The sequence below is a fragment of the Scyliorhinus torazame genome, chromosome 4, assembly GCF_047496885.1.
Source record: "Scyliorhinus torazame isolate Kashiwa2021f chromosome 4, sScyTor2.1, whole genome shotgun sequence".
Taxonomy (NCBI): Eukaryota; Metazoa; Chordata; class Chondrichthyes; order Carcharhiniformes; family Scyliorhinidae; genus Scyliorhinus; species Scyliorhinus torazame.
The window spans coordinates 105,725,217-105,749,243 of NC_092710.1; the positions used below are offsets into that span (position 1 = coordinate 105,725,217).

General features: G+C 46.8%; 1 protein-coding gene across 1 annotated transcript in view; it reads right to left on the minus strand.

Annotated features, from left to right (window-relative positions):
- prim2 (DNA primase subunit 2) overlaps positions 1-24,027 on the minus strand; it is a 258,526-nt gene that overhangs the window by 15,203 nt on the left and 219,296 nt on the right. The window contains exons 10-12 of the mRNA XM_072498404.1: positions 22,665-22,791; positions 18,645-18,727; positions 2,446-2,514 (exon numbers count right to left, since the gene is read on the minus strand). Coding sequence (XP_072354505.1) covers positions 2,446-2,514; positions 18,645-18,727; positions 22,665-22,791 — 279 coding nt within the window. The remainder of the gene's footprint in view (positions 1-2,445; positions 2,515-18,644; positions 18,728-22,664; positions 22,792-24,027) is intronic.

Consider the following 24,027-nt stretch of genomic DNA (forward strand, 5'->3'; position numbering starts at 1 on the left):
TTGGATCCATGACAAGAAGACACATCCTCTCCACATCCATCCTGTCAAGACCCTTCAGGATCTTAAAATAAGTCACCTCTTAAGAAACATAAAAACATAGAAAATAGGAACACAAGGCCCTTCAAGTCTGCTCCGCCAGTCATTATGATCGCAGCTGATCATCCAACTCAAAAGCCTGTTCTCGTCGTCCGTCCCCCCCCCTTCCCCCCATATATCCTTAAATCTCCATCACCTTAAGTGCTATACTCAATTGCTTCTTGAAAACACCACAATGTTTTGGCCTCAACTACCTCCTGTGGTAACAAATTCCACAGGTTCACCACTCTCTGGGTGAAGACATTTCTCCTCATCTGTCCTAAGTGGTCTATTCCGTATCCTCAGACTGTGACTCCTGATTGTGATATCACTATCCCTAACCCAACAATGACTAGGATACCAGACAGAAACCCCAATATTTCTTAATTTGTAGGACTGTGAGAAAAGGATACTGCGCTCCAGGAGTGACTTCCCACACAAACAGGGATATGGGATATTAAAACAAACTTTATTGCAAACACACGATTAAACTAATTTCGACATCATAAAATAAATAGCTTACAATTACCCATTAAACAACAAAATAAAACACTTTAACATCCTAATTGCTATCTTCTTTATCTCCATCAAGCAAAAGCAGAGAGAGATCCTTCAGGAAACCACCTGCAAATTTCTTGCCTGTATCAAATGCAGCTTTTTCCAGAAACTGCTGTTCTGATCGTGGCCAAATCTAAACTGACTGACTCACAACCTGACTGCTTCAGCCTCTGGCTCCTCTATTAATTACATCATCCTATCCCACTCAAATCCCATGATCTGATTACTTAAGTCTAAACACAATGCCTCTATTTATCTACTACCCAGAAATCATAACAAAAATCCATTAGTGTTGTCCTGTTACACAGAAGAAGGATTTGAATTAAGGTAATCTAATTTTTTATGACGCCTTAATTACCCCATTTGCAGCCACAGTGTCTGTCTGTCTTTTAAACCAGGATTAAAAAAAATCAGTGCTGCAGCAGATACACACATGCACTGGAACTCCGGCTCAGAGTTGGAGCTGGAGTCTGAGCTTTGGACACTGCAACACATCCGGGAGGAGGAGAGGTACCTAGACACTTTATTCCAGGAGGCAGTCACACCCCTTAGAAAACGAACTTAAATTCGGCAGTGGTCAAGGACAAGAGGGCATGGCTGCAAGTGAGGCAGGTAGAGGGATCCAGGAGCCTCAGCCTTTATCCTTATCCAACAGGTTTGAGATTCTTGCTCCCTGTGTGGACGGGAATAGAGAATGGGGAGGATGGGCAAACTGACCACAGCACTGTGGTACAGGGAGCCATTCAAGTGGGGGGAGAGCAAAGAAATGTAGTCGTAATCGGGGATAGTATAGTTAGGGGCATTGACTCTATTCTCTGTGACCAGGATCGAGGGTCCCGAAGGTTGTGTTGCCGACTGGTGCTCGGGTTCGTGTTGGGCTGCAGAGGAACTTGGGGTGGAAGGGTAAAGATCCAGTTGTCGGGTCCACATAGGTACCAACGACAGAGGTAGAACAAAGACAGAGATTCTGCTGATCAGGAATGAACAGCTAGGAGCTAAATTAAAAAGTAGAACCAAAAAGGTAATAATCTCTGGATTACTACCAAAGCCACGAGCTAATTGGCATACGATCAATGAGATGAAGGAAATCTTGCATATAATGCAAGTTGTTGTTTTATTAATTTGGGTATTTTTAATACTAACGCTGAAACTTCTCTCCCTCAACTCACAGTATAGGGGTGTTCCGTGTGGTTCAGGGAGAAAGACTACCATTAAATTATACAGTGGCAGACTACATTTACAATCCTTACATGGCAAAGTTTCAGTTCTGCAACTGAATCAGCATCTTGAGTTTTGAATAATGGCCAATTTTCAATCATAACTTTTCCCTCCCGACAAGCCTTTCATCATTACATTCACACTCTTCGCATTCTGCTCAAGAACGATGCGGAGATAATCTTCCTGAGAATGCCCAGTAAAAACAATTGTCGTTTTGATAAACGGTCCAGCAAAATTTAATTACTTAGATTTAATTATCTATTAACATAAAATGTGATCTCAGCTGACAGTACCCAGTGTACATAATTGTAGCTTTAACTCCTCGAAAGGGAACCATTGGCCTAATTAACGTATCAGATTTTAAGTGCTCAATTTCCTCTTCCCCTTCTGAAAAAACAGCCAAACTATAAAATCTTGCTGCAAAATACTAAATGCCACGGTAATAAGACCATAAAAATTAACAAATGGCAACAGCTAATGATGGATACAATTATTCTTCTGAGACTTCAACTTTCATGCATCAGTTACAGTAACTTCCCAAGGCTGACAAAGCCAGTCTCATTACTCTGCAGTGCAAATTAAACATGTCCTTACATTGTGGGATAGCTCAAAGTATTTCTGACAGGCCAGCTGGTAATGCATCCCTTTGACTAAATCCAGAATCTGTAAAGGGAGGAAAAGAGAGAGAGAGAGAGAGGTTTATTGAGAAAAGTCAGATCATCCAATTTCCAGGTTAATGCATTAACAATAAGAGACGTTCAAAAGAACCACCAGTGTCACTGTAAATATAGCGATCACAACTAGTAAGAAATAAAATACAAGGTACATCGATCTGATTGTGCGACAAACTCCTTCTGACACATTCTACCTTGCAGCCGAAACCCTGCTACAAGCTAACAGCATTTAATCTAGTGGAGACGACAGATAAATGGAACATTGTGTGTGGGGTTTCTGCTATTCCGATGATTCTAATAACTTCACCCTCACAAAAGCTAAGCTGGACAAGGGAATGAATGGCCCCAGCTTGAGCTGCCATTACCAGTGCCACGATAGTTATTATCATGCACTCTGTTGCCTAATTCAAGCTAAATTTAATCTATTTGCCTTTGTATAAACTGCCATTCTTATCGGTTTTCTGCAGCGGTTGCTGGGACCTGTTAAGGTTGCACCTTTGTTATGCAGCTTAACAGAATTTCCACTCGTTCTGCACCGATCAAATTGGTGAAATGAGATAACCATCCGCTTACAAAATTGTGAGCATTGGTTGATATCTCTTATTCGCGATGGCTGCTCTGTCAAATGCAAAACATTCCAACTCCTGGTAGTCATCACTGAATGCGAGTATTGGCAGATGTCTCTGTCAATGTCACCGAGCGTCGGATGAAAGCAATAACTTTGTTAAACCTTGGCAAAACGTCATCCTTTGACTTCAATATTACTGTGAGTTCCTTCAACAGTGCTGCCTTAACTCAACGGGAAGATTTTAATCCAACTACTAGTCAAAGCAGACGCTCACACCTGTCAAATTCTTCACATGTTGACCCTGTGTTTTCTCTCCCTCATATGCAAGACAGCATCCAAATGAAACCCATCATAAGGCAGAATGTCACACGCCCACGAGAGCAATAAAGTCTGCTATTGTTTTACGTTTAATAAAGTAAAAGGTAAAATAAAACAAATCCCACACTTCACTCTTGTTCTGCACGTTATGCCGATGCCCTGAAGACAGTACTTGGTTCTGCAGTCGTATTAAAACACCAGCACTGCATCGCCATAGATCATAGAATTTAGTGCAGAAGGAGGCCATTCGGCCCATCGAGTCGCACTGGCTCTTGGAAAGAGCACCCGACCCAAGGTCAACACCTCCACCCTATCCCCATAACCCAGTAACTCCACCCAACACTAAGGAAAATTTTGGACACAGGGCAATTTATCATGGCCGATCCACCTAACCTGCACATCTTTGGACTGTGGGAGGAAACCGGAGCACCCGGAGGAAACCCACGCACACACGGGGAGGATGTGCAGACTCCGCACAGACAGTGCCCCAAGCCGGAATCGAACCTGGGACCTTGGAGCTGTGAAGCAATTGTGCTATCCACAATGCTACCGTGCTGCCATCAACACCCTAAACGCAGGGAGGCATAAATGTCAACCGTCATTTCAAACCTCACTCATTTTATGCTGCAGGGCGGTGTTTTAAACAGAAGCTTTGAAACGTTCCTCACTTGAAGAGGAACGAGGGAACTTCCATTGTTCTGACATGTTTTGCCTGCAAGTTGGGTGCTCACTCAAAACAGGGCTGAAAAGGCTGCGTAATCCGCGTATAACCCAACTTCTGCCCAGCTAACCCTCTCACATATAAAAGTATATTTGAGGCAGTATTTGTTTTTAACCTAACAGGTAGAATCGTATGATCATGTTTTGAAATGTGTTGATAAATGCAGAATGAACGCTGTGCCATGTGATAGGGAACCATAGGTTCAGCTGAGCTGTCTTACGCCAGAGGGCTCCTGGGGTGCAGTCACATCGCTGTGGGGAAGGGGTCAAGCAGAGGACATGTGCATCCACTTGAGAAGGGAGGAGGAAGGGTCTTAGAATAGCCCACCACCAGCTGTGGTCCAGTGGCCTGCACACTCATCTATGAATCAGAAGATTCAGCTCGAGTCCCACTCCAGACACCTGAACACAAACGTGAGGCTGACACAACCGGCGTAGGCCTGAGGAGACGTTGCGCTGGTGGAGGTGTCATCATTCAGATGAGGGATTAAACCGAAGCCTTGACCATCATGGGTGGATGTAAAAGATCCCATGGCCACTCTTACAGGTGAATTCTCCCCAGAGCCCTCGCCAATATTGATCCCTGAACTATCACTAAAAAGTGGTCATTACCAAATTAATATGACATCACTGATCTGAAAACGTGAACTCTGTTTCGCTCTCCACAGATGCTGCCAGGAGTGTTGTGCATTTCCAGCACTTTTGTTCCTATTTCAGATTTCCAGTACCCGCACAGTGCTTCACTTTTGTGCCATCATATTGCCATTTGTGGGCACTTGCTGCATGCAAATTGGCTGCAGAATCTCCTTGCGTTTCAGCAGTGATTGCACTTTAAAAAAAAATTCTTCATTGGCTGTGAAGCCTTGGGACAATCGCAGGATGTGAAATATGCTAGAGATACAAGCATTTTTTATTAATCAACCCTTTGCAGCAACGGACATCACGGTAGCACAAGTGGCAATCACTGTGGGTTCACAGCGCCAGGGTCCCAAGTTTGATTCCCCGCTGGGTCACTGTCCATGCGGAGTCTGCACGTTCTCCCCGTGTCTGCGTGAGTTTCCTCCGGGTGCTCCGGTTTCCTCCCATAGTCCAAAGACGTGCACGTTAGGTGGATTGGCCATGATAAATTGCCCTTAGTGACCAAAAAGGTGAGATGCGGTTATTGGGTTACGGGGATAGGGTGGAAGTGAGGGCTTAAGTGGGTCGGTGCAGACCCAATGGGCCGAATGGCCTCCTTCTGCACTGTATGTTCTATGTCCTTTGCTTTTGGGTGAAGCAACACATGGGTGAAGTCTGGGTGTTGGGCTCAGTTGCCATCACAGCATGGTTCGGAAAGACAAGCAAACTGGTGTAAATATTGGGAGCCTCAATTTTACCCGGAGCAAAAATAAAAGGAAACTTTAATGACATTTATTTTCCAGCAGCAAAATTTATTTTCTGTTGCTTCAAAACGCACAATAAAACAGGCAAGTGAACAAAGAACAAAGAAAAGTACAGCACAGGAACAGGCCCTTCGGCCCTCCAAGCCCGTGCCGACCATGCTGCCCGACTAAACTACAATCTTCTACACTTCCTGGGTCCATATCCCTCTATTCCCATCCTATTCATGTATTTGTCAAGATGCCCCTTAAACATCACTATCGTCCCTGCTTCCACCACCTCCTCCGGCAGCGAGTTCCAGGCACCCACTACCCTCTGAGTAAAAAACTTGTGTCGTACATCTCCTCTAAAACTTGCCCCTCGCAACTTAAACCTATGCCCCCTAGTAATTGACCCCTCTACCCTGGGGAAAAGCCTCTGACTATCCACTCTGTCTATGTCCCTCATAATTTTGTAGACATCTATCAGGTCGCCCCATAACCTCCGTCCTTCCATTGAGAACAAACCGAGTTTATTCAACTGCTCCTCGTAGCTAATGCCCTCCTCCGTACCAGGCAACATCCTGGTAAATCTTTTCTGTACCCTCTCTAAAGCCTCCACATCCTTCTGGTAGTGTGACGACCAGAATTGAACACTATACTCCAAGTGTGACCTAAGGTTCTATATACAGCTGCAACATGACTTGCCAATTCTTATACTCAATGCCACGGCCAATGAAGGCAAGCATGCCGTATGCCTTCTTGACTACCTTCTCCACCTGTGTTGCCTCTTTCAGTGACCAATACTCTTGAGGGTTCTACCATTCACTGTATATTCTCTACCTGCATTAGACCTTCCAAATTGCATACCTCACATTTGTCCGGATTAAACTCCATCTGCCATCTCTCCGCCCAAGTCTCCAAACAATCTAAATCCTGCTGTATCCTCTGAGTCCTCATCGCTAGCCGCAATTTGTGTCGTCTGCAAACTTACTAATCAGACCAGTTACATTTTCCTCCAAATCATTTATATATACTACAAACAGCAAAGGTCCCAGCACTGATCCCTGCGGAACACCACTAGTCACAGCCCTCCAATTAGAAAAGCACCCTTCCATTGCTACTCTCTGCCTTCTATGACCTAGCTAGTTCTGTATCCACCTTGCCAGCTCACCCCTGATCCCGTGTGACTTCACCTTTTGTACCAGTCTACCATGAGAGACCTTGTCAAAGGCCTTACTGAAGTCCATATAGACAACATCCACTGCCCTACCTGCATCAATCATCTTTGTGACCTCTTCGAAAAACTCTATCAAGTCAGTGAGACACAACCTCCCCTTCACAAAACCATGCTGCCTCTCACTAATATGTCCATTTGCTTCCAAATGGGAGTAGATCCTGTCTCGAAGAATTCTCTCCAGTAATTTCCCTACCACTGAAGTAAGGCTCACCGGCCTGTAGTTCCCTGGATTATCCTTCCTACCCTTCTTAAACAAAGGAACAACATTGGCTATTCTCCTGTCCTCCGGGACATCACCTGAAGACAGTGAGGATCGAAAGATTTCTGTCAAGGCCTCAGCAATTTCCTCTCCAGCCTCCTTCAGTATTCTGGGGTAGATCCCATCAGGCCCTGGGGACTTATCTACCTTAATACCTTTCAAGACGCCCAACACCTCGTCTTTTTGGATCTCAATGTGACCCACGCTATCTACACACCCTTCTCCAGATTCTACAACCACCAATTCCTTCTCTTTGGTGAATACTGATGCAAAGTATTCATTTAGTACCTCGCCCATTTCCTCTGGCTCCACACATAGATTCCCTTACCTATCCTTCAGTGGGCCAACCCTTTCCCTGGCTACCCTCTTGCTTTTTATGTACGTGTAAAAAGCCTTGGGATTTTCCTTAACCCTAAATGGTTGTGCAACAGAACAATACTGCACATTCACCCCATCGCACCTGTGTCAGAACTATGCCACTTCATCCCACTCCTGTTATTTTCCCCCAGAGCCTAGCAATTAACCCTTTCGTATTTTTATTTAATTACATTTTGAAAGATATTATTGAATAAACTACAATCACTGTTTCAGACAGCAGATAATTACAACTTGCTGCTTAACTTATTTTTCATGTTACCTCTGGAATTGCTGTCCTTTGGTTACTTATTCCCCTGCCATTGGAAACCGATTCTCCTTTTTGATAAAGTACCATGTGGCACTGTAGCCCAGCCAAGGAGCAATGGCCTGCATGTTGAGGGCAATGGCAAAGGAATGTTATTCATTACACTGACAAGGGGCGACGTGGCAGCACAGTGGTTAGCACTGTTGCTTCACAGCAGCAGGGTCCCAGGTTCGATTCCCGGCTTGGGTCACTGCCTGTGCGGAATCTGCACGTTCCCTGTGTCTGCGTGGATTTCCTCCGGGTAATCCGGTTTCTTCCCACAAGTCCCGGAAGTCGTGCTGTTAGGTAATTTGGACATTCTGAATTCTGCCTCTGTGTACCCGAACAGGCGCCGGAATGTGGCGACTAGGGGCTTTTCACAGTAACTTCATTAAAAAGTGACAATAAAGATCATTATTATTATCTATCAGGTTTTGCAGGCTTCTGAGCACAGAGCTGCTGGAATCGGGTTTCAGATTTGGAGTGGCACCTTCTGTGGGGTACACATTTAATTTTAAATTCAGATGTGGGCGCCGTTGACCAGGCCAAGATTCATTGTCCATGTCTAATTTTGCCCTTAAGGTGAGCTGCCTTCTTCAACCACTGCTATCTATATGGTGTAGGTACACCCACAGTGTGACTAGAGAGTGAGTTGGACCAAGAATTGTGATGCGGGTGAGCAAGACAAGAGAGAGACTCTTCAACCAATCATCTGGAAGACTGAGGTGTGCAGCCGAATGGGCCGAGAATGATCAATTAGACTTAAATCACGTAACAGACATCAAGTCCGTGAAAGACAGACATGATTAGCTCAGAGGGATAAAAGAGACAGAAGAGATAACATTTTTTGTAAAAATCTGACACTAATTTCCTTTGTTAATATTTTTTCTGAATTACATTTAAAATTAATTACTTCTCTAGCACTGAAAAACTATCACTATCGCAGCGTCTAAAAACTCATTTGTTCACGAATGCACCACCCAAATTTTCACTGCCATTTTTAGTGTGGGAGGAGAGAGCAAGCACAGCAAGTCCACAGTATTACATTGACTTCATTGCCGAGAAGACTGGCAAGAACTGTCACAGCACTTCCCTTGGGACAGTCGACTTTCTGACAACAGCCTTCAGGTTCTGTATTTAACTGCACGCCGTGCAAACCAGAGGCTGCTGTTCAATTTATCCCCCTGTAATGGTGAGTGCAGTTAGTGTTACTGTTCGTGCATTAGAAGCAGTTCAGAAGAGGTTCACTAAACTGATACCTGGAGTGGGCGGGTTATCTTCGGAGGAAAGGTTGGACAAGGCGAGGTTTATATCGCTGGTGTTCAGAAGAATTAACGGTGACTTGATTGAAACCTTTTAAGATCCTGAGGGGGAAGAGGGCGGATATGGAAAGATTTTTCCTCTTGTGGGAGAATCTGGAACTAGGGGTCACTGTTTTAAAAGAAGAGCACAGTAAGAAGTCTTACAACACCAGGTTAAAGTCCAACAAGTTGGTTTCGAATCACTAGCTTTCGAAACAAATCTGTTGGACTTTAACCTGGGATTGTAAGACTTCTTACTGCGCTCACCCCAGTCCAACGCCGTCATCTCCACATCATTAAAATAAGAGGTCACCCATTAAAGACAGATGAGAAGAATTTATTTCATTTAAGAGAGTGGTGAGAGTTTGGAACTCTTCCTCAAAGACAGTGGTACGTAGATTTTTGATGAGCAAAGGGGTGAAAGGTTACTGGGCCCGGGGGGTTTGGGGGTGGGAAGTTATAATCAGATCAGCCTTGATCTTATCGAACGGCGGAGCAAGCTCGAAGGGCAGTGTGGCCCACTCCTGCTCCTAGTTCGTACATCTTAAGATGGAAGTGGAGGGAGAAAGTTGGTGGAGAATAAAACTGGCAAGTAAAATGACTTTGACAATTATAGATTTGATGGGACACTGTTATTATACAGAGCCCCAGTGGACTCGGAGAGATTTGCCACCTCCAGATTGGTTGGAACCTGCCTGAACAACTCAGCTTATTCTGCAGCAGCTCGGCCACAGGGAATCAAATTTGATAGTGTTGCCAGGGAAGATCTGACTTAAATGGTAATTATTCTGTCACAAGTGCAGCCCAATAATAATAACTGCCATTTTCAATGTGAATTTTCAGAATAAGAGCCAGCAATGCTTATTAGAAGTTCAGTACCTTGTATTTTCACATGCAGTTAATAATTCATAATGCATTTATTTTTAACATGTAGGCCTTTACAGTAAGACAACTACAATGCTGGGTTTCCATACTTTAAACGTCAGGAGCTTCAAAATTAGCCACAGTGGGAGTGTCTATTGCAGAAATCAACATTGTACGAACCAACTTCCCTGATCAGGTCAAGGGGACAGAAGCAACGACTAAAGCATGAGATTTGATGAAATTAAGACATCAGATCCAAAGCATCTCGCTTATTTTCCAAAATACATGAGTTTATCAAAAGAAACGCTCCAAACTTTGCAGACAAAAATAACATTGCGTGTTAACGGTACCCGTCAGTCCTCATGTGTAAATCATCCAGCAACTCGCAACAAGGAAGAGATACCTCATACCAGTTACTAACTCAGCTTTGGGTGGAGGTGGAGGGGAAGGGACAAAGTGATATTTTAAAAAATTATTTATGCGCAATAGATTTTTAAAATCTTGACATATTGATCCCTTGTCTGATACAGCAGAGGTCAGAGTCGCAAACATACCACCAAACGTTAATCACCAAGTTTGCTTCAATCTTTTGTGCATTTTAAGTTCCCGCTCCCAGAATTATTATCTCCCCATCCTATCACTGTAACCTGTTATTTCTTTACTCGGCATGTGCTTTTCCAACTTTCCTATACGGGCCACCACACCGATTTAGCCCCGATTAGCAAAGATGATCGGCCATGACTGTATTGAATAGCGGTGCAGGCTGGATGGGCTGAATGCCCTACTCCTGCCCCCTTGTTGCTATTGCAGCACTAGCATTCATAAAGATCCTGCGCTGAATTCTCCAAAACTGGGGCTATGTCCCCACGCCGGCGTAAAAATGCTGGCGTTTCACCCCAGACTTTCCCCCCCCCCCCAAAAAAATATATAGACCAATTCACCTACTTACAGGGGGCTGGCAGGGACCCGCGCGAGAGTCCCGACCGGCCAGACGTGGTTAGAAACACGCAGTCAGGGAATCCGGCCAGTTGGGACTGGTGTATCGCTGGAAGGGCCTCTGGAAATGGCCCACCAGCCGTGCAATTCGCATGCGGGCAATTCTCTGGGGACCGAAGAATTGTGGGAGCGGCGCCGGGCAATTTTGGCGCGGGGCTGCGGAGAATCCAGCCCCAGTACTGGTACAAGATCAGAACAGGGATGAGACTTCCGGTGATGGCATGTAGGAGGAGGTCACACGTTGGCTGCCTCCTGCTCAAAGCTTAACTTATTCGAATTTAATACCCGGTCCCGGGGTATTAAATAAGTGCAAGAAAACATAAGGAAGAAGGATGTCCAAAACCCAAAGGAAAACTGTCGTGAAGGGGGTGAATGAAGGTTCGCAGTTGAGTGGAAGGGTCGGCTCGGCAACTGGAAAGATGGCGGAGGCTGGGTCAGAGGGTGGGGCCGCACTGTTCACAGTAGAAAAGATGACCGAGGTGATGGTGTGGAACTTGAAAAACAGTTCTCAAAGCACATGAAGGTGATGAGGAAGGAGATGATGGCAGCATTGAAGGTGTGGTGGAGAAGGCGATTGCCCAGGTGAAGGCGGCAGTGTCAAGGACATTGGCTGAGGTGCGGGAGCAGGGTGAGACACTTAAGAGAGTGGTAGAGGCCTTGTCGCAACACAGTGATCAGCTCACCTCGATGGGTGAGGTGCTGCAGAGGGTGATGGAGGCCAACAGGGGTCTGCGAGCCAAAGTGGAGGACCTGGAAAACAGATCTAGGCGGCAAAATCGGAGGCCTGCCCGAAGGAGTGGAAGGCCCAAGGCCGAGGGAGTATTTGGCCAAGGTGTTGGTGGCGCTGTTGGGGGAGGGAAAGATCCCTCTCGGTACGAACTGGATCGGACCCATAGGGCGTGGAGGTCTAAACCAAAGGCGAATAAGCCAAGAGCAGTGATTATTTGTTTCCATTGGTACCGTGTGAAGGAGAAGATCCTGTGTTGAGCAAAGCAGAATCGGGAAGTGCAATGGGCTGGAGCTGGTATACGTATATGCCAGGATTTTACTGTGGAGTTGGCGAGGAGATTTCGATGAGCCTAGGTGTGTGAAAATTTGAGGGTGGGGGCTGATACTGGGTGAGGTGTTTTTGAGAGGAAGTGGATGGGAGGATTCTGGGGGGGGGGGGCACGATGGTAACAATGGGACGGGTCAAGCTCATTGGGCAGGGCCTGGAGTTATGATGATGATGGGGGGGCGGGGGGGGGGGGGGGGGGGGGGGGGGGATTTCCCCCCCTTCCCCCCTCCCCCTCCCTTTCCCGGTTAGGTTAGTTATGTGAAGGGTTTTTGGAGGGAGGCTTTCAGTGTCATCTTGGGGGAACTTGGAACCAGGGCCCATAGAGGCCTTTTTCGGGAGATCAGACTGTCTCAGGCGGGTGTAGATGTAGCCTTTGCCTCGCTGATTGCCCGAAGGCGGGTCCTGTTGGGGTGGAGCTGAGCTTCTCCTGTGACATGGCTTGGTAGGGTGGGGGACCTACTTGAATTCCTTTCACTCTCGGGAAGGTGAAGTCTCAGCTGAAGAGGAGGAAGGAAGGGTTTCACAATTCATGTGGGCTTTAATTATGCACTTGTGAGAATTGTTTGCCATTGAGCATTAGGGAGGGGTGTCAGCGGGATTGCTGCCTTTGGTTACACTGTTTACGGATTGATTGTTAAATTGTGTTTTTTACCTGGAATGTACGGGTGGATGTTTTGGTCTGTGTATTGCAGACAAAGAGAAAGCAGATAGAGATATGATGTGGAGATGCCGGCGTTGGACTGGGGTGAGCACAGTACGAAGTCTTACAACACCAGGTTTAAAGTCCAACAGGTTTGTTTCGATGTCACTAGCTTTCGGAGCGCTGCTCCTTCCTCAGGTGAATGAAGAGGTATGTTCCAGAAACACATATATAGACAAATTCAAAGATGCCAAACAATGCTAGGAATGCGACCATTAGCAGGTGATTAAATCTTTACAGATCCAGAGATGGGGTAACCCCAGGTTAAAGAGGTGTGAATTGTATCAAGCCAGGACAGTTGGTAGGATTTTGCAGGCCAGATGGTGGGGGATGAATGTAATGCGACATGAATCCCAGGTCCCGGTTGAGGCCGCACTCATGTGTGCGGAACTTGGCTATAAGTTTCTGCTTGGCGATTCTGCGTTGTCGCGCGTCCTGAAGGCCGCCTTGGAGAACGCTTACCCGGAGATCAGAGGCTGGATGCCCTTGACGGCTGAAGTGTTCCTCGACTGGAAGGGAACATTCCTGCCTGGTGATTGTTGCGCGATGTCCGTTCATTCGTTGTCGCAGCGTCTGCATGGTCTCGCCAATGTACCACGCTTCGGGACATCCTTTCCTGCAGCGTATGAGATAGACAACGTTGGCCGAGTCGCACGAGTATGTACCGCGTACCTGGTGGGTGGTGTTCTCACGTGTAATAGTGGTATCCATGTCGATGATCTGGCACGTCTTGCAGAGATTGCCATGACAGGGTTGTGTGGTGTCGTGGTCACTGTTCTGAAGACTGGGTAGTTTGCTGCAAACAATGGTTCGTTTGAGGTTGCGCGGTTGTTTGAAGGCAAGTAGTGGGGGTGTGGGGATGACCTTGGCAAGATGTTCCATCGTCATCAATGACGTGTTGAAGGCTGTGAAGAAGATGACGTAGTTTCTCCGCTCCGGGGAAGTACTGGACGACGAAGGGTATTCTGTCAGTTGTGTCCCGTGTTTGTCTTCTGAGGAGGTCGGTCCGGTTTTTCGCTGTGGCGTGTTGGAACTGTCGATCGATGAGTCGAGTGCCATATCCCGTTCGTACGAGGGCATCTTTCAACGTCTGTAAATGTCTGTTACGCTCCTCCTCGTCTGAGCAGATCCTGTGTATACGGAGCGCTTGTCCATAGGGGATGGCTTCTTTAATGTGTTTAGGGTGGAAGCTGGAGAAGTGGAGCATCATGAGGTTATCCGTGGGTTTGCGGTAAAGCGAAGTGCTGAGGTGACCGTCCTTGATGGAGACGAGTGTGTCCAAGAATGCAACTGATTTTGGAGAGTAGTCCATGGTGAGTCTGATGGTTGGATGGAACTTATTAATGTCATCGTGTAGTCGTTTCAGTGATTCTTCGCCGTGGGTCCAAAGGAAAAAAATGTCATCGATGTATCTGGTGTATAACGTCGGTTGAAGGTCCTGTGCGGTGAGTAGGTCCTGTTCAAACTTGTGCATGAAGATGTTGGCGTATTGGGGTGCGAATTTGGTCCCCATGGCTGTTCCGTGACGCTCCCAATTCCCCCCCCCCCCCCAACTAAGGGGCAATTTAGCGCAGCCAATCCACCTACACTGCACATCTTTGGGTTGTGGGGGTGACACTTATGCAGTCACGGGGAGGGGGGGGGCGGGGGGTGCACAAACTCCACACGGATAGTGACCCGGGGCCAGGATGGAGCCCGGGTCCTCGGCGGAGTGAGGCAGCAGTGCTAACCACTGCACCATGGTGCCAACCCCGCGTCAACTATTTAAAGTGTCATTTATTATAATAATCTTTATTGTCACAAGTAGGCTTACATTAACACTGCAATGAAGCGACTGTGAAAATCCCTTAGTCGCCACATTCCAGCGCCTGATCGGATATAGAGGGACAATTCAGGGTGTCTAAATTACCTAATAGCACGACTTTTGGGAGGAAACCGGAGCACCCGGAGGAAACCCATGCAGACACAGGGAGAACGTGTAGACTCCGCACAGACCGTGACCCAAGCCGGGAATCGAACCAGGGACACTGGTGCTGTGAAGCCAGAGTGCTAACCACTATGCTACCGTGCTGCCCCTGTAATTTATCGTTTTATTTCATGAACCATTCGCCTATTAATTCATGTTTAATTTACGTTGATTTGAATTTGTGTTCAGGTAAAATCATGTTGGTAATTTCTTGTTTAGGGGGTCAGCTGGTAACTAATGTTTACTTTAATTTACGGTTCCCGTGTGGGGGGGTCGCAACATACTAGTCAATTAGTTGGAATTGGGATATTATCCAAATCCATTCTGACACTGAAATAGATGAACAGGAGTAGACCATTTAGCCCCTCAAGGCAGCTGTACTACTCAATGAGAACATGGCTATTTGCATCTCAACGCCTTACACCTGTTTGTGCCTCATATCCATTAATACTTCTGGTTAGCAAAAACCTATTAATTTCAGATTTAAAATTAGCAACTGGCCTAGAATATGCTTCCATTCCCGAACCTCTACCTCACTTTGTGTGCAGAAATTTTTCCTTGCATCACTTCAGAACAGTCAGGCTCATATGTTTTTAGGCCTTGTCCTCAAGTCCTAGACTCTCCAAATAGTTTCTCTCTAGCCCTCCCAATACTACCCACTTGAAAACGTCACAGCTCTTCAACCGTCTAAACCCCAGGAATTCAACACTACTTTGTTCACTACGGGAGCAGCTGGACCTGTTCGAGACTGGTCTACGGGTTCTACAAACTCTCTTTAAATGCCACCTGGTCGCCCCTCACTCAATGTCACGTCCCCTCAAAAAGAACCACGGCAGGGATCACGCGTACCCGTCAACCTGTCTTTCGGTGCTTCTGGTTGCGGGGTTGGTGCATGTCGGTCAGGGCACCAAGACAACCCCCCGTTCCTCTGAGACTTGTTTTAATACCCAGCTAAACAGGTAGACTGGGTTTAAGGATTCAATAAAAAGGCAGCGCTCCTGATTATGCAACAGTCCCTCAGCATTGTTTTGAAGTTGTCAGGTGTATGTACCTTTAAGAAATGAGTGTTTATCAAATAGCTGCAGTGATGTCAGTGTGTGGGTGGAGCTGGGCTGTCTGTCTTTCACTTTCGTTTTGAGCTGGCAGCTGCTGTGTGTTTAGTTTTGTTTTCAGAGTTGGAGAGCTGCATTCAAAGCAAGCAGATATGTAAAATGATCTTATTCTCTACAAGCTATAGAATGTCTTCAGCTCATTGATGATTTCAAAGTAATACCGGTTTCTGTAGAGAATTTAAACCTGCTGTCTTTGTAAAAACAAAAGGGTTTAACTTATGGATGTTTGTAGGAAAGGTATCAAGGGTTACCTTTAGAGTATTGCATCTGCGGGGTTACGCGTGTTGGTATTTGATAAGATGTTTACTGTGTGTTTATAAACTGTTAATTGGGTTCATAGAATAAACATTGTTTTGTTTTAAAAATACTTTTTAGATCTCTGTTGCAGCACACCTGTAAAGTGGGCCCTTGTGCTCCCCATAACCAAAATCCATGAAAAGTTGTGGGTCAGGTGAACTCCATGATATACTTTGGGATTCTCTAAACCCTGGCCCGTAATAAAGTATCAACCTGGATTACTCAAGACCTGGGGCAAAATTCTCCGGTATCGGCGCGATGTCCGCCGACCGGCGCCAAAAACGGCGCAAATCAGTCCGGCATCGCGCCGCCTCAAAGGTGCGGAATCCTCCACACCTTGGGGGGCCAAGCCCTAACCTTGCAGGGCTAGGCCCGACCCGGACTGATTTCCGCCCCGCCAGCTGGCGGAAAAGGCCTTTGTTGCCCCGCCAGCTGGCGCGGAAATGACGTTGCCGGGCGGCGCATGCGCGGGCGCGTTAGCGGCCGCTCATGGCATCCCCGCGCATGCGCTGTGGAGGGAGTCTCTTCCGCCTCCGCCATGGTGGAGACCGTGGCGAAGGGGAAGGAAAGGAGTCCCCCCACGGCACAGGCCCGCCCGCGGATCGGTGGGCCCCGATCGCGGGCCAGGCCACCGTGGGGGCACCCCCCGGGGCCAGATCGCCCCGCACCCCCCCCCAGGACCCCGGTGCCCGCCCGCGCCGCCTTGTCCCGCCGGTAAGAGAGGTGGTTTAATCCACGCCGGCAGGACAGGCATTCTAACAGCGGGACTTCGGCCCATCCGGGTCGGAGAATCGCGCGGGGGGGGGGGGCTGCAACTGGCGCGGCGCGATTCCCGCCCCCGCCAAATCTCCGGTGCCGGAGAATTCTGCAACCGGCTGGGGCGGGATTCACGCCAGCCCCCAGCGATTCTCCGACCCGGCGGGGGGTCGGCGAATCTCGCCCCTGGAGTGGGGCTTTAAACCCAAAAGCTTTAGACTCAAATATGACCGCGACACCAAATCAGCAGGGAAATCACAGAAAAGTATTTACTAATCGGTTACTGTTGACAACAGCTACGTCGCTGAACAATCAAGGTGGAAATTCCCAGGCTGGAACTTTGGGGTCAGTTTTCTGTTGCTCTCCTGCAAAAGAGCAGCAATCCCCAAATCCCTCGGATAAACTTGGGACAGAATCACTGTGACGCGTGCAGAGGTATGAAATGGACCACCTTATCACAGTCACAAGCTCCAACACTGGAAACAAAAAAGAGAATTTTACAACATAGATAAAGGCCATTCGGCCCAAAAGTTGGTGTTGACACTGCGCACAGGCCTCCCTCCATCAGCATATTTTCATTTTGGAAAAGGTACCAAATTAAATGATTTCAACAATAATGTTTTCCAGTGACAAGGCTTGGAGCAATCAGGTTTTTAACTTCTACATTAAGACCAGATTGGTTAAAATTGGTACTGTGTGATAAATAAACCAAAGAGAAGGAATAGATTGGCAAATGCCAGAATTGGTAACCAACAAGGAAATGCACTCCCACTGTTAAGGCTGTAATGAAAATATGAAGAAAAACTCTCCTTCCATCCCCGCCCAAGATAAGGTTAGCACAATTCTGTTCAAGGGGAGTGGGGGGGGGGCTGGTTCTGGAGGAATTTCTGCTGAAATGCATTTGTTTTCTCCTATCCTTCCCCACACACCTGGGGATTTGTTGCTTTGCTGCTTATTATTTTTGAAAGATTGAGCCCTTTATTGTTTCTCAGGGTCACCACAGCAGCAGGATGTAGAAGCAGCAGCTGTCCATTCACAGCGCTCTCTGCCTCTCGCCTGCAAGATTCACAGTTTCTGCGCTGGAAAGATCAGATGTGCTTTCCCACAAGGTAATTAGAGACAGAATCTGTCAGAATGGGAAAGGCACTGAAGTATCAAATCGGACACTTGTGCTCCAGAGCTGGAATCATTTTTCTCTTTTAAAAAAAAAAACCCGCAATTGTTTAAGATAATCCTTTCCAATGATTGCAGTCAGAACATGAGAACAAGAATGGTCTGTTCAGCCCTTCCAGCCAGTTTCACCAATCAATTAGATTGCGGCTGATCTGTATCCCGACCTCAACCACCCTTGAAGGGTTTTGTTACCGTTAGTACCTTTGCCGAACAAAAATCTATCAATCTCCAGTGTTGGCATTTTCAACGGACTCCCAGCCTCAACAGGTATTTACAGCGCAGTGTTTCAGATTTCCACTACTGCGTGTGTGAAGACATGCCCCCTTGCTCTGAACTGGCCCCACCCAGAGGAAATAGTTCCTCTCTAAGAGTATCACTATCAAATTAAACACCTCAGTCAGGTTGGCCCTTACTTTTCCATTCCATGATGGAGACAGAGAATGGGACAGAAATTCTATGAGGGGGAGACTGAATTAATATCTTACAGAACAATCCCACCCATTCCAACCATGATGAAAATAACCTGGAATCCTCTCACGTGGGTCCCAGTCTACACCCCTTTTCTCATCAAGATGTCATTAAGGCACCTTGGTATCTGAGGAAGTGTAGTCTACAGAATTGTGTGCCGAGTGACAACAGGCAAGTACATTTATTCACAAGGCTTGCCTTCAATACCACACTGCAGTGTGCCCTGCCTCTGAAAGACTGAACAGCGAACGGAGATAATGAGTTGACATGTACACAAATAGCACAGGCTGCTGGTCATCACTCACCTGACTAATTCCTGCAGGAGGAATTTTATAGGACTGCAGCTTTTGCTTCAGAAGTTCAAGATCGCTGTGGCGGAATGGACAGCCTGAAAATAAGAGCATTGCGGGAATAAATTTGAATTATCACTGTAAATTAATCATCAGAATATTCAACAATCACGTCTCCATACATCCGGCACTTGTAGAGCATCTCAAACATGACATGCCGAGCCGAGTCAAACTCAAATACCTACCCAGCCAAAGCAGGATATAAATGCTTGGTCAGACAGATGGATTTTATGGGGAGAGAGAGAGAGAGAGACAGGAAAGGCAGTGTCTTAAGGGAAGGGGATTCCAGAAAAGAGGTTCTGGTGGCTGAAGGCAGGCGTACCAATTTTGAAAGAAGGGGAACGAGGGAAGGAGGGTTCAGAACTGAAAGTAGAGACTATTTTTTTAAATTTTTCACGGGATGGCGGCATCGCTGGCTCAGCCACCATTAATGGCCCATCTTTAATTGTCCTTGAGAAAGTGGTAGTGAGCTGCCTTCATTGAAACGCTGCAGTCCATGTGATGCAGGTACTGTAACAGTCCTTCATGATGATTCCCTTATTTCCCCTTTTTAATAATTTCTTTTGCCGTTATCACTTTGATCCATGGATGCTTAACGGAGATGTGTCTTTTAGTCAAGCAGCAGAGAGAACGAGGAATGGTGCTAGTTTTCGAGCAACATAATCTCTCCATTCTCTCACCTGCAGATCTGTGGACTGTGGGAGGAAACCGGAGCACTCGGAGGAAACCCACGCAAACACGGGGAGAACGTGCAGCTCCGCACAGACAGTGATCCAAGCCGGGAATCGAACCTGGGACCCTGAAGCAACAGCGCTAACCACTGTGCAACATGCCGCCCCGCCAGAAAAGCTGCTGTCTTTCGAAAACTGCAGAGACCTGAATTAATCTACAGTGAAAACCATTAGACTGGCAACAGAAAACCTCGAACTGAACGGTGGCACAGTGGTTAGCACTGCTGCCTCACAACGCAGAGACCCGGGTTTGATTCTGACCTTGGGTGACTGTCTGTGTGGAGTTTGTACATTCTCCGTGTCTGCGTGGGTTTACTCCGGGTGCTCCGGTTTCCTCCGGCGGGAAACCTCCAACAAAAACCGTCACAAATTACACTTTAAAACTTTTCCGTTAGATGGTGCCCTATATCTACTGTTTTCCCTTATTCCCTGTTAATTGCATCCGCGAAAAACTAACAGATCAGTCAATCAACATTTCTCTTTTATAAGTTTGTGTTGTACAACTTCCTAAGTGCTCTTGTATCACGTTCTGAAATGCTAAGTGGCCTAAAGTTCCCAGTTTTCTCTCTCCTTTCTTGAATATTAAGGTTACATTTTACTTTCAAACCCACAGGGACCAATATAATTCTGAATGATCCACCAGCTCTACCAGGATATAGGCCATCAGATCCAGAGGATTTTTAATAGAATTTACAGTGCAGAAGGAGGCCATTTGGCTTATTGAGTCTACACCAGCCCCTGAAAGAGCACCCTACCCAAGCCCACACCTCCACCCTATCCCTGTAACCCAACAACCCCACCTAACATTTGGACACTAAAGGCCAATTTTCATGACCAATCCACCTAACCTGCACATCTTTGGACTGTGGGAGAAAACTGGGGCACCCGGAGGAACCCCCCCCCCCCTCCAAAGATATGGGGAGGAAGTGCAGACTCCGCACAGTGACCCTAGCCAGGAATCGAACTTGGGACCCTGGAGTTGTGAAGCGCCTGTGCTAACCACTGTGCTAGCATGCCGCCCACATATAACAATGATCTGGTGCTTTATTGGCTGTTAAGCACTCTGAAGATCGTAAAAGGAATTTATATTAGCTCAAGTCTTAATTTCTTTCCGACTTTTGAGAAATATCCCTCCAGTCTCCCTCCAAGTACTCAGCCGCTGCCGTAAGTCTCTCAAGTAAGATAGGGCTCCTGTAGAGTGCTGTTCGATGGAAAACGAAGGCGGCTGTATTATTTAAATTTATTCCACCGGTAAGCTTAACTTTCCTACGGCTAAACAGTTGCTTATCCTCTAATCCCGGCAACAAATATAAAACTTTACACCAGGAGATGGGTGAAATTTCCAACCCTTCCACAAAGTTGCTGCATCAATCTGGTCGAGAATAAAGCTGAGGTCAACGCAATATCCAAAACCAATGTTTCATACTAATTACCTTCATAGCATTTGACTTAAAAAATAAGTCCAGGATCTCCTTCAATTGTGGATTTCCGATGTGAATCACTTCACGCTAGGCAGCCTTCAGCGAACGGCGCACCGCAGCCTTGCTGCCTAGGCCCTATTCTTTGCAATTTCCTCCCTAAATCTCCCAGTCTTTCCTCATTTGAGACACTGGATTCTCCGGTCCCCTAGCCGCATGTTTCTCGTGGTGCGCCGTTCGCTGGCGGTGGGACTCTCCATTCCCACCGCTTGTCAATGGGATTTCCCATTGAAGCCACCCCATATCATTGGGACACCTATGGGTGGGGATGCCCTGCCGGTGGAACAGAGACTCCAACCCATAAAACCCGACTCCTTCAGCACTCTTTGTGGTTCAGTGTCAAACTTTGTTCCACAACCTGCCGGTTCAGAGCCTTGGGATACATTAAAGGCACTATACAAATACACGTTTCTGCAGCAGAACACTGTTCCTTCACCTACAGATTTGGTTCAGAACATCTTGGCTGCTGAGACATGCAAGATGCCAGGCAGTACAATGACACAAGGCAATTTCAATCTCTTCCCAAATGGCTGGTTCCACAATCCAGGCTCGACTCTAAAATCCTTCCATCCAAACAGGAAAATGGTGCAGCAGATGACAGCCGACGGTTGTTCTCCAGGTTCAAGTTTATACAAAGCATTGTGCATCATATTTGGGAAACTCTTGGGAATACTTGATGAGGACAACGGGTACTATTCCTCCCCCCCCCCCAAACAGGTCCCTGCCCAAGGAATTATCAACATCCGGGGGGGGGGGGGGGGGTTACCATGGATCAGGAACTGAACTGGACTAGCCATATAAGTACTGTGTATACAGACCAGGCTGGGAATTCTGCAGACGGTAACTCACCTCCTGACTCCTCAAAGCCTGTCCACCATCTACAAGGCACAAGTCAGAAGTGTGATGGAATGCTCCGTACTTGCCTGGATGAGTGCAGCTCCAACAACACTCGAAGAAGCTCGACACCTTTCAGGCCAAAGCAGCACACCACCATTGGTACCTCCACCATTGACATACAGTGGCAGCCATGTACATCATCTACAAGATGCACTGCAGGAACTCACCAAGGCCCCCTAGGCAGCTCTTTCCAAACCCATGACCACTACCATCTGGGAGCACAAGGGCAGCAGATACAAAGGAACACCACCACCTGCAAGTTCCCCTCCAAGTAACCCACCATTTTGACTTGGAAACATATTGTCGCTCCTGGGTCAGAGTCCTTGTACTACCGACCTAACAGCACTGAGGGTGTACCTACACTACATGGACTGCAGCGGTTCCAGAAGGGAGCTCACCACCACCTTCTCAAGGGCAATAAATGCTGACCTAGACAGTGCCGCCAACATCCAGTGAATGAACATAAAAATCGATGTTATGCTCTGGCAAATAAATAAATCGGTTGATGTCAAAGAAACTAAGCAGCATTTCAGTAAATTTAGCACGCACATATGGTTCTCTTGCAATTTTAACTGAGACACTTGTACGTGCCAGAGAGCCCCCGCATGATGTCCATCTCAAACATATGAGGTGCCAGCTATAAAACAGTGCTCAGTAAAGTGCAGCTTGAATGGATGCCTCTTGGCTGACCTCGTTCAGTCGCGAGGAAAAGCCCAAAGTGTAATGGAGCAGAAGCATGACAATGCAGACTGGCACAAGCTGCACACTCTACATCCCTGCTGGCAATCCAGTCAAACAAGCAATTTCCCATTCCTACCTTCAAAGGTCCTTTCACGCAGCATGATAATGTGACTAGCTTGCAAACTCACCATGATAATCCCCTTGACCTGGCGCGTTTGACATAATGATCTTCATGCAGCTGAACGGGGTATAGTCCACCCTCTTCCCTTCCTTCCCAAAGCTGTGGCGAATATTGTAGGAATATAATTTATCAAACTAGATGACAAAGAAGAACAGAAACATGCGCATTATTTATTATTCGGTGTAGTAAACTCTAATAAGCAAAACATCCATCTGGAATATGGTGGAAAATAGAGACGATTGAATTATGAATGCTTACACAGCACACAATGATGCACACATAGGATCCACATCTAAACCCTGCTCACTCGAGCTGACATTCGGGAACTCTGATGTTTGCAAAGAATCAAACAAGATAGATCCATTTAGAACAGATGTTTCTTATTGTGTACCACAGTCCACATCAGATACATATTAATAAATTATTTAATGCACTTGGTAATTTATTCCTTTTATGAACCCCTCACAAGCAATTTTATTAAACTATCCTAAGTATCTTAATAGAGCAATTTGAGGTAAAATACCATCAAACCACGTCAGAAATGGCAAGAAGATTTGAGAGCTGACCAACTCTCAACTGGTGTTCGGTAATTGGTTTCATGATGGGTCAGTGTCAGAAACCCCACTGTGACCCTCTCACGATGTCCGGAGTGAGAAACCCCACGGTGACCGTCACACGATGTCCGGAGTGAGAAACATCACTGTGACCCTCTCACGATGTCCGGGGTGATAAACCCCACTGTGACCCTGTCACGATGTCCGGAGTGAGAAACCCCACGGTGACCGTCACATGATGGCCGGAGTGAGAAACATCACTGTGACCGTCTCACGATGTCCGGGGTGATAAACCCCACTGTGACCGCCACACGATGGCCAGAGTGATAAACCCCACTGTGACGCTCTCACGATGTCCGGGGTGATAAACCCCACTGTGACAGTCAAACGATGTCAGGAGTGAGAACCCCCCACTGGGACCTTCTCACGATGGCCAGAGTGATAAACCCCACTGTGACCCTCTCACGATATCCGGGGTGATGAACCCCACTGTGACCATCAGACGATGTCCGGCAGCTTGTACTGGCCAAACTCCCGAATGAAGGAGTAGTTGTCACCTACGGGATAAAGCACTTTGAGATGGAGGGATTTATGAATCACTGGACAAGATCTTTTGTTTGTAAAGAACACAACTGGAATTGTTCCAGAAAAAAAAATCTCTCTCCATAACTCTCGTCATGGGAAGGGCATCGACCATAGAAAAACAAGTCAATGAATTTGCTGTCCTGTAGCTCACTGAGCTGCACAGGCAAATTTTTCTGCCACTGCTCTGCAAGAACCTGCATGGTGCAATATCAAATGATAAATTTGGACTTT